General features: G+C 59.2%; 2 protein-coding genes across 3 annotated transcripts; both read left to right on the top strand.

The window, feature by feature from the left end:
- The first annotated feature begins 76 nt into the window (after window positions 1-76).
- Window positions 77-2092, top strand: MRPL28 (mitochondrial ribosomal protein L28). Its single transcript, XM_032230495.1, has 5 exons — window positions 77-538; window positions 631-783; window positions 949-1083; window positions 1403-1489; window positions 1767-2092. The coding sequence occupies exons 1-5, from the start codon at window positions 245-247 to the stop codon at window positions 1851-1853; spliced, it is 756 nt and encodes a 251-aa protein (XP_032086386.1). The 5' UTR covers window positions 77-244; the 3' UTR covers window positions 1854-2092.
- A 1283-nt stretch (window positions 2093-3375) lies between these two features.
- On the top strand, window positions 3376-13046 carry AXIN1 (axin 1). Of its 2 annotated transcripts, none has more exons than XM_032230477.1 (9): window positions 3376-4429; window positions 5449-5589; window positions 5975-6071; window positions 6874-7020; window positions 7331-7851; window positions 8635-8811; window positions 9403-9642; window positions 11051-11218; window positions 11994-13046. In XM_032230477.1, exons 1-9 carry the CDS (start codon window positions 3519-3521, stop codon window positions 12118-12120), a joined length of 2529 nt encoding a protein of 842 aa, XP_032086368.1. In that variant the 5' UTR covers window positions 3376-3518; the 3' UTR covers window positions 12121-13046. The 2 variants fall into 2 exon arrangements, with proteins under 2 accessions (XP_032086368.1, XP_032086369.1); XM_032230478.1 differs by having other exon boundaries at window positions 3378-4429; window positions 6874-7011.
- The last annotated feature ends 267 nt before the right edge of the window (window positions 13047-13313 follow it).

The following is a 13313-nucleotide window of genomic DNA, read 5'->3' as shown; positions in this document are numbered from 1 at the left end:
GGAAACGGCTTCTCCCCCGGAGCGGCTCATCTGAGCAAGCGAGGCGGGGGATGGGTGGGGAGCGGGCACGTCGTCGGCGGAACAGCGGCCGCCCTGGTTGAACGGCCGGCGGAAGGCGACGCGGGCGAGGCCCAGGCGAGGAGCGGCCCAGCGGCCCTCCCCTTCCGGTTCGGCTGGACCAACGAGACGCAGGCGGAAGCGGTGAGCGGCCGAGGCAGCGGCTTCCGGCGTGGCCCCGTGGGCGATGCCGCTGCACAAGGTCCCCCCGCGGCTGTGGGACTCGCTGCGCCTGCAGCGCGGCATCCTCGCTCGGCTGCCGCCCCACTACCTGCGGGCCTTGCGCGAGGACGCCGCCGCGCCGCCCCCCGCCGTCCACTGGAGGCCGCCCGCCGGCGAGTACGCGCGCGCCCCGGGCCCTCTGGAGGGCGTGCGGCAGCAGGTGGTGCCGGTGCCAGTCTATTTCCCCCCCGAGAGCCAGGAGGGGCTGTGGGGCGGCGAGGGCTGCGTGGCGGGCTACCGCTACGCCCACGATGACAAGGTGGGTCCGCGGCGCTTGGAGCAGGCCGTGGGTGGGTGGGGGGCTCCTGCGCGTCCCTCCCCGGGCTCCATCTCTTCCCTTGGTGCCTTCAGCTCTCGAGGCGGTTGAAGAAGATGTGGAAGCCGCAGGTCTTCAACCGCGAGTTCTACAGCGAGATCCTAGGCAAGAGCTTGAGAATTGCGGTCACCATGAGGACGCTGGAGCAGGTGGACAAAGCCTTCGGCTTTGACTTCTACATCTTAAAGGTTTGCAGCTGGTTTTGGAAGGGAGACTTTCCTTCCCATCTCCGGTCAAGGCGTGATGGCAGTGACCTGAGACAGTGCAGGGCCTCCTTTGACTGAGGCGGTTGCTTGCAGGGCCACCTGCAACTCCTAAGGTAAACAGCGGCATTTGATCCCTTCCATTTACAGACCCCGAAGTCTGAGTTGTGTTCCAAATTGGGCATGGACCTGAAGCGCACCTTGCTTTTGAGACTGGCACGCAGAGACCCTTCTCTCCACCCAGATGATCCAGCCAAGAGGGAGGCTGTTTATAACAAATACAAGGTGATTCTCCTTTGCAAGAGTGTCTGGGAAGGCCTACAGGTGGTTTCTGGCTGCAGGAAGAAACCAGGTTTCTTGGGAACAGGTGTGGTGCAAGAGAATGACGGAGAGGGAAATGCAATTTTTGTAACTTTTGGGTACAGTCACTTCTCTCTCGGAAAAGAACTTCTGTTCCAATAGTTTATTGTGTTGTCATGTCGCTTTCCCTGCTAAGAGATTTTCGTCCTGTTTACCTATATCTGCACTTTTCCCATAATCGTAGCTATCTGGCTTCTCAATAAGTTTCTGTGCTGCAAATTAGCAAACTGAACTTTGCCTGCAGGAGTTTGTCATTCCAGAAGAGGAGGCCGAATGGATTGGACTGAGTTTGGAGGAAGCTGTGGAGAAGCAGAGAGTCCTGGAGAAGAAGGTAGGTGGCATAGGCACTTCATGGACAGATTGTGCCAGTGAGGTTGGTGGGCCTTGCAACTCCTTGGCTGGGCAACATCTGCCTAGATTAGAATATTAGAATACCCATAACCAATAACCAGTTGCATTCCCGACTGCATTTCTTTCCATTGATTCCATCCTTTGGAACCTTGCTTTCAGGAGCCCCTCAGTCAGGCCGAGACCAGTCCTCATGAGGGGCTGTTAGTTGAAATCAAGGGCAATTGTAAGACTGACCCTCTGTATCTATATTTTCTTAGGACCCTGTTCCCCTGTTCAGAGTTTATGCAGAAGAACTGATCCTCCACCTCCAAAAATCAGCAGACCTTTTAACAAGGAAAATTTAACTTGGGCTTTGAGAGTTTTATGCTCCTTTTGGTTTCTCTCATGCATGTCGAATAAAGCAGGACTGAATACCAAGAAGCTTTCTAAGGCCTAATTGGTGATTCAGAGTATATGGATTGACCAAGGTCTGTCTTGTTATTTGGCGTTTGGGAGAGCCAGCCCTCCTGAACTGCACGATCCCCCTTGTCCAGCATGCTTATTACTCAGCACCAATAAAGAAGACGGTTTCATCTGCTGCCGAGATTGTGTCCTTGTCTTCATCTGCTGAGACTTTGTACCTACAACTTGCTTTGGCATCTTAGATCTTAGCTTGGGACACTGAGTCAAATGAGTAATTGACACAATGCTCCCTCAGTAGGTCTGTCTTTATAAAAAGACGGGGGATGGGACCGGTGGCTCCCTTGGATGGGTCATTTTCCTGCACCTGCTTTTTCGCCAGAGAAGCAAATATTTGCATTGTAGCCGTTGCCCCTGAGGGTAAACAAATCACCCTCTTTCTTTGAGTAGTTTCTGTCTCTGCAGGAGACTTAAAGCAAGGCAGCAAAAGGAAAAGAATGTGAGTCTCTATTACTGCACAGTTACACATTTATTAATGTAGCCACTAATCTACCAATGGAAGAAAGGAATAATACAGGAATATGTAATATAGCTGCCAAGCAGAGGAAAGCGGGTGGGAGGCAAGGGACCTCTCCCCTGGGCCCCACCAGGCTGCCTTCCGAGGGCTCGCCAGGGAAGGGAACCGGCCCAGGCCCACTTCAGTGCCGGGAACATGAGGAGCGCCTCCTCCTCCTGCTGCTGCTCCAGCTGTGCATGTCCTGGGCCTCCTCTGTGCTGCCTCCTGGCCCAGGGATCTCCCCTGCGGGCTTGGAAGGCCAGGAGGCCCTTTTAGAGGAAGATGGGATGCGTTCTATGCACTTGAATGGGAAACCCCGAATGGCGTTTAGGAAGCGAAGCCTCTGATTCGGGGTTCTCGCTGTCAGAAATCGCCCCCTGAGTCCCAAGCGGCACCTCCCGCCCTCCCGCCCTCCCTCCCTGGGATCCGCTACCCGTCCCTTCTGCCCTCGGGGGGGGGGGAGAGTTTGGGGGGCGGTCGGGCAGGTCCTTCCCGAGGCGGCGGCGGCGGCGGCGGCGGCGGCTTTCCCTCTCTTTGCGCCCGGCCGGCCCCCGCGGGAACCTCCGGGCCGGAGGGGGCGCTGCCGGGGAGGCGCTCGCCGCGGAAGGGCGGGCGCGAGGGCGAGGCGCTGCCGAGCGTCCGCCGAAGCGCGCTGGGCCGGGCCGGGCAGGCAGCGCTCCGGGGGCCATGGGGGGCCGGCGCCCCGCGCCTTCTCGCGCCGCTCCCATCTCAGCCTCGCCTGGGCCGCGGCGCCCTGCCGCCTCTCCGCTCTGAGCGTCCCGCCTCCCGTCGCGGCCGCGGGGGATCCGGGCGCGACCCCACGTGCGCGGCCTGGCCGCCGCCGCTCCCGCCGGCCGGCCGGGCGGACAAAGGGGGCGGGCGGCGGCTGCGGCGGCCTCGGTCTGGCGCGAGCTGCGGGCCCGTCGCGGGGAGGCGGGGAGCGGCTGGCGCGGGCGGCTTCTGAGACGGGCGCGGGAGGAGCGCCCCAGCTCGCCTCCGACGGCCCTTGCCCGCGCTCGCAGCCGGAGCCCTCCGCCCGGCCCCCGCCCGCGAGATGAGCGCGCCGGAGAAAGGCTTCTCGCTGGACCTCGGCGGCGGCGGCGGCGGCGGCGGCTTCACCGAGGACGCGCCCAGGCCCCCGGTCCCCGGGGAAGAGGGCGACCTCCTTTCCGCGGACCCGCGGCCCGCCGGCCACGGCTTTTCGGCCGGAAAGGGCGACGGAGGCAAAGGCGAGACGACCACCGCCACCCCGCGGCGTCCGGACCTGGATCTGGGCTACGAGCCGGAGGGCAGCGCTTCCCCGACGCCGCCTTACCTGCGATGGGCGGAGTCCCTGCACTCCCTGCTGGACGACCAGGACGGCATCCACCTTTTCCGGACCTTCCTGAAGCACGAGAGCTGCGCGGATTTGCTGGACTTCTGGTTCGCCTGCAGCGGCTTCAGGAAGCTGGCGCCCTGCGACTCCAAGGAGGAGAAGAGGCTGAAGCTGGCCAAAGCCATTTACAAGAAATACATTCTGGACAATAACGGGATCGTGTCCCAGCAGGTGAAGCCGGCCACCAAAAGCTTCATCAAAGACTCTGTTCTGAAGCAACTGATTGACCCGGCCATGTTTGACCAGGCCCAGATGGAAATCCAGTCCATGATTGAGGAGAACACCTACCCCTTGTTCCTGAAGTCGGATATTTATTTGGAGTACACGAGGACAGGTGGGGAGAGCCCAAAAGTACACAGTGATCAGAGTTCAGGCTCCGGGACAGGGAAAGGCCTGCCTGGGTACCTGCCCACCTTGAACGAGGATGAGGAGTGGAAATGTGACCAAGACATCCTGGAAGGAGAGGAGGGGCAGGTGGCAGCCGATCCAGAGTCTGCCTCCTCTAGCAGATTCACCCAGAAGCTCCTCCTGGAGACAACCAGCCAGCCGGCCCCCAGGACCAGGCATTACAGCGAGGGGAGGGAGTTCAGGTGAGAGCCACAGTCCGAAGGATGCTTTTGTTTACAGCTCTCCTCCACCTGGCCACAGGAGAGGAGGAGGAGGAGGAGGAGGCAAAGGTGCTGGGAGGTGGGGAGAAGGGGTGCCCGTCTGTCAGATCATCTGTTGGTCTCCTCAGTCCAGGCTGACCTTCCTGCCTGTCAGAAAGCCGTTCACGTCCTGCTGAGGAAAGCCATTCTCCTCGTTCAAAGACCCCCATTGGGGGTGCAGGCCTCTTGGCTCACCAGCAAAGGACTGGGGGGTACATAGGCCTCTTCTTGCCAAAGGTGACACGAAGCTCTCTGGCCTTGGAGAGGTGGAGAACGCGGGCAGTGATGCATGCCAGATGCTCACCACAAAGGCTGCTGAATGAAGAATCAGAACGTGGCTTCAGTTGGTCTCGGTTTGCAAAGAACTTGGACTTGTTTGGCTCTGCCAAGCTCAGTTTTGTAAAACTGTCAGTAACTCTTTTTTCCCTTTTGCATATTACCCAAGAAACTCAATAGATAAAAGCAATTACAAAATTTTGCTAACATTACTGCACCTCTTGCAATAATTTTTGGTCTTTTCTGGTTGTTTGCAGATGCTTCATTACCCAGCTAGGCAACATCAGTCGAGTAGGTGGAGGCAAGCCAGTAAACCCCACACTTACTTGCACCGATGGCGTTACCTGGTTAGATATTGAAGCGTCTGCAAGTAAACGAGCAGGGTTAGAAAATACCAAGGACTCCATAAAAGCCTTAACATTTCAGCAGTTCTTTGAAGAAGAATGAGAGGTCTTTAGTGGAGAACATCGTAATGTGTGGAATAATGTGGTTTATAATCTGGACGCTTGCCCTTCCTTCCTTCCATCCAACCGCCCCCCCCACCCCCCTCTTGTGGTCCAAGGTGACTTGTTCTGCCCTCACCTGACATACTGGTGGCCAGGAATGGATTTTGTTGGGGACAATCCCGCCTAGCATGGATGTAAGCGCTGTGGGGTTCTGAGCATTGCCTGGTCTTCTCTTGGCAGGCCTGGGCCTTGGAGGGAGACAGGGCATCCGTATTATGTCAACACCGGCTATGCCCTGGCACCAGCCACCAGCGCCAACGACAGTGAGCAGCACAGCATGTCCAGCGATGCTGACACCATGTCACTGACTGATAGCAGCCTGTGAGTATTTTGAAAGGGTGGGATGGAACCAAGGGGAGGGGTTGTCTCTGGGGGCAGATTTTCAGTCTTTCCAGCAGCTCTTCTAACCATGGAACCATGCCCGCAGCAGCCATCTTTAGAAAGGCAGCTGTGTTGCTTATAAAAAGGTCCCTGGCTCCTTACCGGTCTGGAAACAGAGGGTTACTGGAGCTTGGACCGTAACGGAGGGAGGACCTTTGCAATGGGAGGGGGCAGGCTCCTCGTGAGACTTCCTGCCCTGCACCAGTGGGAGGAAGGTCCCAGGCCTGCTGGATGGGGGTTCGGGCTTTGCGCACGTGTGCATTGGCCAGGGTGGCTCTCCCCTGAGCAGCCTTTTAGGTTATGCGTTGTGGCTTCCTCACGGCAGAGACGGGGTTCCCCCTTACCGGCTGCGGAAGCAGCATCGTAGAGAGATGCAAGAAAGCGCCAAAGCAAATGGACGTGTGCCACTACCTCACATTCCGGTAAGGGGGTGAGAGCACTTTGGGGGTGCGGCCCTTTTTCCAAGGGTCTTCCTTTCCTGGTGTCCAGCAGTGGCTGCGCAGGTGGATTCTGGCCTGAGGCCCAGCACCAGACTGAGTCCAGCCCAGTTACAAAGTTGCTTCCCACCTTGGAGCCCCCTTTTCTCCCCCACAGGCCCTTCCCAGCTGGTGCCATTAGCCCCTCTTAGTGAGTGCCTCCAAACCTGGCCTCTCCCTCTCCCCCCCCCCCCTGGAAAAACAGATTCTGTCTGGATTATTTATTTATTTTGGTGCCAAAGGAAGCTTATGGTGGAGTCCGTGGGTGTGCCTGGAGCCTCATGTGTCCACTAGGAGTAGAGAGGGAGTTCCGGCAGTTATCTGGCCAGTGAAAAGACAGAGTCCTTCTGCTCTCTGTCCCTGGAAATTTCTGTGCCCAAGCAAGCCCTCACGGGCACTGCACAGGCCAGGTGATGCCCCTTGCTTCAGCTCCTTTCTGGAAGCTTCCCAGAGTCTGCCGGAGTCCCTGCTGCTTGGGAGCAGCATCTGGGAGACTGGGGGCTGGCAGGACCTCGGAAGCAGATGGGAGGGGGGGGATGGTGAGCTGGCCACGGCTGCTCTGAAGGGGCTGCCAAGCAGGGGAACTGATGTCCGTGGGCGGAATGACCCGTAGGAGAAAGGGCATTTTTCTGCTTTGGCACAGAGATCCAGAGGAAATTCTCAAACTATCCCTGCTCCTCCCCAAAAAGGAAGACCGGGGAGGACGGAGGGCCAGGTTGCTTTGCACACCGGTGCTTCTTTCCCGCAGCGAACTTACCGAGTGCCAAAGGACATCCACGTTGAACCCCAGAAATTTGCTGCCGAACTGATTAACCGCCTGAAGGAAGTGCTGAGGGACCGGGAAGCGGAGGCCAAGCTGGAGGAGCGCCTGAAACGTGTCCGAGCCGTGAGTGAGGTTGCTGCCTTTGTCAGGCTTCCTGGAGGAACGGGGGGGGGGGGGCAGCTGCCCAATTGGACCTGGGCACCCCAGAAAAGCCGGGTGTGCGGGAGAGAGCTGGGGCTGAAAATCCAGGGCTCTTGCCCTGGAGGGGAACCAGCTTCAGCTGGTCTTTGAGGCGACTGGATTGGTTGAGTTCCCTTGTTGCTGGGTGAGGGGAGCTGCTCCCAGCTGCCACCCTGTCCCTGGGCTTCAGGCCTTTGCCACCTCCTCTGCCCTGAGGGTGGCCTTTGGGCCTGCCCTGACCACCGTGTCTTTCTCCTGACAGGAGGAAGAAGGGGAAGACGCAGACCTCGCGCTGGGCCCGGCCCTCGTGAGCCACAAACTGGTCCCCACGCAGCTCTTGCCCCACTTTGCCCCCCGCTATGCTGAGCTGCAGGTGCATGATGCCCACGAAGAGAACCCCGAGAGCATTCTGGACGAGCACGTCCAGCGGGTGATGAAAACCCCCGGCTGCCAGTCCCCCAAGCCCCGATCTCCGGACAGCGGCCTTGTTGGCAAGCTGCACAGCCTGGCGGGCTCCGTCCCACTGGGCCACAGCAAGCATGCCAGCAAGTCTGGGCTGAAGCTGGAGGCCCCCAGCCTTTTCCACCACAAGCACGTCTATCACCACATGGTCCATCACCATGCCGGACTGAAAGCCAAGGAAACAGCGGAGGAGGCGGCCAGCCAGCGCACGCAGGGCCCTTTCGCCTGGACTGTCGACCCCCACGGCTGCACCGCCAAGTCCCGGGCCTACGGGGAAAGCATGGGCCTGGCCACGGGCCCTCTGGACGCCATGGCCTACAGGTGAATTGGGCTGTTGTTGAAGAGTCTTTCTCTAGGACCGTGAGGACGTCCCTGTGGCCCTTTCTGCAGGCACGTCAGCCCTTGCCCCAGCTCAGCCCCACCACGCATGCGCGCGCACCTCCCGCCAGCCAGCTGAGGTCCCTGCCGTGCACGTCCGGGGCACATGGGGGAGATGTGGCCTGTCTTTGCTCCCAGGAGGCTGCAGGGAGGCCTGCTAGGCCCAAAGCAGGGCACGGGGGAGTCATAGGTGCATGTCCGGGGGGGGGGGCATGCCTGGGGGGGGGCACGTGTGCTGTTGGCACGTGACGACAAAAACCCATCACTGCTCTGGGAGTTTGAAGCAGCTTAGGTGGATATCTGCATTTTGTCCCTCTAACAACAACCCTGTGAGGTAGGTGGGGCTGAGAGAACCTGCTAGTCCAAAGTGTCCCAGGGAGGCTGAGGGTGGGCACGAGCCCCAGAGTGCAGCAGCTGCAGAGTGGAAGAGGAAGGGACCCCGACAAGAGGTCCGAAGCCCCCTGCTCTTGTGCAGGGGAGGGTCACGCTGCTTCTGCCTTAGCTTGCTGAAGCCCTGCTGGGAGGGAGGGGGGGGAGGGAGGGAGGGGGGGGGCTGCAGATGTTGCCTCAGCTGCTCAGGGCGGAGTTGGTGAGAACCAGGCTGGTTCCTCAGGGCCGTCAGTCAAGGCCCGGCTGGCCCCAGGGAGCGCTGCTCCTTCCCAGGCTTCGGGAGAAGGGATGAGAGGAGGGTCTCAGCTGCCGCTTTCTCTCTCCTCTCGTGGCTAGTGGGAAAGCTGGCTTGCTGGCCAAGCGGGGTGCCAAGAAGCCGGACGCTGGGAAGAATGAAAGCGGCAGCTACGACGTGCCCGGCTCTCCAGAAGACCTGGAAAGGAACCAGAAGATCCTGCAGTGGATCATAGAAGGCGAAAAGGAGATCAGCCGGCACCGGAAGACGACCCACAGGTGACGAGTGGGGCCAGGAGGGGAAGGGCAGGGGGGGGTCCCAATGTTGGCAAAGGCAGACCAAAGACGCCTCTTCCTGGGGAAGGAGATGAAAGGTTGGCAGAGCTGCTGCTCTGGGCTGCCCTCCCTCCCCCCACTGGAGCAGCAAAGAAGGTGCCGTAGCCCCCTTTTCTCAGGAGGGGCTTCGCCTAAGAACAGGCAGCCGTGCTAGATTTGGGGCCTTAGTTATTATTACTGGGCTCTGGAAGGGTGGGCTTGCCCTGTGCTGCAGGGGGTGGAAGGATTCATCCTCCCCTCCCCTTGGGCCCCTGAGGGACTCTTTCCCCAGTCCCGGAAGCCTTCGGTGCAGACCTTCTGCAGACACCCCCCCCCCCCCGCCTCCCATGCCTGAGTGGGGAGGGGGTCCCCTCCTCTTCAAGTGGGGGACGGAAGCACCTGCTCTTGCTTGGGGGTGGGGTGGGCCTGTCTGCCGCCTGCTTCGGACAGGCGGTTGGGGGCCTTTTCCGTCCATCCCCTCCGCTCTGCTCTCACCTGGGGGCTGCTGCAGGCGTCTTGGGACACTCCGACAATTTCTCTTTGTTTTCCTTGAAGCTCGTCGGGTACAAAGAAGCAACTGGCGCACGAGCCGCCCCGCCCGGTCCCCATCGATCGCCCTGTGGCTGTGCACCCCTGGATCTCATTCCGGAATGTTGTGCAGCCATCCCACCCCTTCATCCAGGACCCAACCATGCCCCCCAACCCTGCTCCCAACCCTCTGACACAGCTGGAGGAAGCCCGGCGGCGACTGGAGGAGGAGGAGAAGAGAACTGGCAAGCCAGCTGCCAAGCAGAGGTAAGCGGGTGGGAGGCAAGGGACCCCTCTGGCAGTGCTGGAGCTCTGGCTTGCCCCAGGAGCCCCCCACTCTCCCCTGGGCCCCACCAGGCTGCCTTCCGAGGGCTCGCCAGGGAAGGGAACCGGCCCAGGCCCACTTCAGTGCCGGGAACATGAGGAGCGCCTCCTCCTGCTGCTGCTCCAGCTGTGCATGTCCCGGGCCTCCTCTGTGCTGCCTCCTGGGCCAGGGAGAGTTGGTAGTCTCTGTGCCCTGGTGGGAAAACTCCCTCCTCTTGGCTGGCAGCGAAGCTTCCGGGTTTCTCCTCTCCCCCCCCCCCCCAATCTCCCCCAAGCTTTTGAGGCTGGAAAGGCTTGTGGCCCCCGAGATGGATCCCTGATCAGAGGAAACAAGGGTAAAAAGCCAGCCTGGTGGTTGGAGACCGCCGTTGGGCCAAATTGTGTGTCACAGCCTCCTCCAGCCCTTCTGGGCCCAGCTGCCAGCGGGGTGTCCAGCCGGTTCTCAGAGATGGGGCTCATGATGGCCCTCGAAGGAGCCATCCTTATTTGGGCCGGCTGAGCTCTCAGCTCTCTGACTCCCGTCAGGTTGAAAGTCCTTTCTGGGTTACCTGCGAGCGTGGTTTTTGTTTGTTGTTTTGCGTTGGGACTCGAGCGAGGGGTCTGCATGGCAGCCTTGCTGGGAGAGTCCCTCAGCTACTGTGCCCAAGGTGGCTCGGCCAGCGGAGGGGCTGCGGAGTGGCTGCGGAGGGGCTGTGGGGATTCTTCTTTCCCCGCAGAGGCTGTGGGACTTTTGGGTCGCAAGCAGCTTTCAAATTGAGGCTGCTGCGTGGAGCTGAGTCCCCGGAGGATTTAAGGACCAGCCGTTCTTAGCTTGCCACACTTTTGAGCGCAGAATCGGCTGAGGCAGGAGAAGAGGAGTTGGGCCGCCCCTGCTGCCGTTCTCGTTCTTTGTGGCCCAGAGGGAGGAGGCTGGTCTTCTGGAACGGCTAGCAGCGCATCGGGCCTTTTGGAAAGCGGGGGCAGGGGGAGGTCCTCCCCTCCTGGTTTTCCCCACCGCCACTCCGGAGGGAAGTGGCAGCCACGAGCGATTCCCCCCTCCCGAGTTTCGGAAAGGGCTTGCCCAGTCGAGGCTGGGGCAAGAGGGGGGAAGCAGGGTCTGCAGAAGGGGGCACCTCTACCTGCTGATGGTATTGCCAGGGATTGGCTTGGCCTCTCCCCCAAGAAAGCTGTGCGCCCCCCTCCCCTTGCTCTCCCCAGTCCCGGGCCCCCTTTGATGCAGCAGTTCCCCCACCTGCTCTCATTGGTGGCCGGCTGCTCTTGCTCCCGGTCTCCTCCGAAGGCTGAGCCAGCCAGCCGGCTGTGCCGCAATATGTCTGCCAGCGAATGACCCGCTCTGTGTTTGGCCTCCTAGAGTGAAGGCACCCAAGCGATTGGGCAGCGGTTTCTCCCAGCCCTGTGAGAATATCGTGGTGGCGTATTACTTCTGCGGAGAGCCGATCCCCTACCGGACCCTTGTCAAAGGCCGGGTGGTCACGCTGGGCCAATTCAAGGAACTGCTGACCAAGAAAGGGAATTACAGGTAAGAATGGGCAAGGAGCTGGCACTGCCATGGGAGGTCGGCATGCGCTGAAGTCTCCCTTCGACCCAGAGCAAAGCAACAGCTCTTGGGAGCTGGAGAATCATATTTGAAGAGCTGGGGATCCAGAGACAGAATAGCAATAGCAGTAGCACTCGGACTTACATACTGCTTCACAGTGCTTTACAGCCCTCTCTAAGCGGGTTACAGCCCTCTCGGCATATTGCCCCCAGTAATTTGGGTCCTCATTTTTACCTACCTCGGAAGGAGGGAAGGTTGAGTCAACCTGGAGCCTGGTGAGATTTGAACTGTCAAATTGCAACAGACAGCAGTCAGCAGAAGTAGCCTGCAGTACCACCTCTAACCGTTGCGCCACCACAGTTCAATGGTGGTACTCAGTGGTGATACTTGGAGAATGGCTCAGAAAACAGTGCTTTCCTTCTCAAAAGACCAGGGGGAGAAATGGAGAAGGCTTAAAGTTAAACCACAAATTGCCTGCGTGATCTACTTGGTTAGCAAACGTGGAGGATTAGTTTTCTCAAACAAGTACAAAGGCGAAAGGGAAAAATGGGGCTCTGATATTCCAGATATCTGGGCTGGGGTCATCAGTGTTTCGATGCACAGCTTTGGTGCTTTTTAGATGGTCCTGGGTGGGTTTGCAATAGCAAAACCCCCTAGAAGCATCTCCCAGTTGGCCGCCTTGTGGGGTGTCTGCAAAGCTAATGGCCCCTTTGGGGCAAAACCTTCTCTTGCCCCCCCCCCCATTCCTGTTTTAAAGGTATTACTTCAAGAAAGTCAGTGACGAGTTTGACTGTGGAGTTGTGTTTGAAGAAGTTCACGAGGAGGATGCGGTCCTGCCTATCTTTGAAGAGAAGATAATTGGGAAGGTAGAGAAGATTGACTAAGCAGAGGGAGCCAGAAGGCCTGGCAGCCACAGCCCTCCTCTCCCTCGCTCTTTGCCTTCTCTGGGGAAGCCACCTCCACAGTCTATAGGATCTTCAGCTTGCTGCGTTAGAACATTACTCAGCTGTTGACAAAAGCTGCACCAAAGGCTGTCTTTGAGATGATCCCGGGTTTGCAATATTACGGCCGTGCCACCTCCACCATGGGACGGTGGGCCAAGCCAGAAGCTGGAGACCCTTGTGGGAGGCAGACTGAACAAGGTGCTGGTTTGCATTCTGAATAGCCTTGGAATGAGGGCTACTTGATAAGAGTCGCACCTTGTCCCGCCTGGCGTGTCCCCCCGAGAGGTCTTCCTGTTCAGACGCTGCCCTCCGAGGGGCAGAGGACCACCCCATCCATGCCTTGCTACCTCTCTCTCATTTCCCTGCCATTCAACAGCTGGAGGGGGAGGGGGGCTTAGGGCAGGAGTCTCTTCTGCTTGCTGAACTGCTGTCAGTCTTCCTCTTTCGCTGACCTCCCCCAGGCTACACACACACACACACACACACACACACCCCACCTGGGCTCCACGTATCCACGGCAGAGGAGGTGGAACAGCCCCGGCTGCCCCCACCAGCACCCACCCCTTGCGAATGTCACCGAGTGCCTTCCAACCTCATGCTCCCTCCCTCCCTCCCTCCCTCCCTCGCCTGGGATTGTGCTCCACGTCGGATGGACGTTTTCAAGTGGCCGGCTGGGGCCGGATCTTCGTTTCCCCTTTTTCTGAAGGGTTCAGTTGTACATATGTACATTTTCTAAACCAGGCTCAGGCCGCAGTGGCTGAGCAGACGGCTGGCAATTCTGGAACTTTTTTTTTCCACATGTTGACTTGTACAATTGATCTTTTTACAGGTGCAACAATGGAATAAAGGCCCACGTTCCAATGGCTCCTGGGTGTGTGTGTGCAGGGCTTGCTCCACAGATTCTGCAGAAGCTGAAAATCTGGTTCCCAAGGGGAGGAGAGGATTGGCTAGTTGTCAAGGGAGGGCCGACTTCTCAGAGTTCGGAGCAATTTGGTCTTCCTAGTGGGTGCAGACCAGGAGAGCCTGTGAGCCTGTGACTTTGGTGTCCAGAGCACCAGGCAGGCTGAAGCGGTGCTGATTTTGGAGAGTTGTGTCAGCCATGTTTGTGGCTCGTTAGATACCGATGCACCTGC

This window comes from Thamnophis elegans, chromosome 14, assembly GCF_009769535.1.
Source record: "Thamnophis elegans isolate rThaEle1 chromosome 14, rThaEle1.pri, whole genome shotgun sequence".
Lineage (NCBI taxonomy): Eukaryota > Metazoa > Chordata > Lepidosauria > Squamata > Colubridae > Thamnophis > Thamnophis elegans.
The sequence above is the reverse complement of the archived record's forward strand: the minus strand, read 5'-3'. Positions and strand labels throughout refer to the sequence as shown.

Coding starts and splice junctions, on each gene's coding strand:
- MRPL28 (XM_032230495.1), top strand. CDS start 245: ATGCCGCTGCACAAGGTCCCCCCGCGGCTGTGGGACTCGCTGCGCCTG. Junction 539..630: donor GCTACGCCCACGATGACAAG/GTGGGTCCGCGG, acceptor TGGTGCCTTCAG/CTCTCGAGGCGGTTGAAGAA. Junction 1,490..1,766: donor AGAGAGTCCTGGAGAAGAAG/GTAGGTGGCATA, acceptor ATATTTTCTTAG/GACCCTGTTCCCCTGTTCAG.
- AXIN1 (XM_032230477.1), top strand. CDS start 3,519: ATGAGCGCGCCGGAGAAAGGCTTCTCGCTGGACCTCGGCGGCGGCGGC. Junction 9,643..11,050: donor AAGCCAGCTGCCAAGCAGAG/GTAAGCGGGTGG, acceptor TTGGCCTCCTAG/AGTGAAGGCACCCAAGCGAT. Junction 11,219..11,993: donor ACCAAGAAAGGGAATTACAG/GTAAGAATGGGC, acceptor CCTGTTTTAAAG/GTATTACTTCAAGAAAGTCA.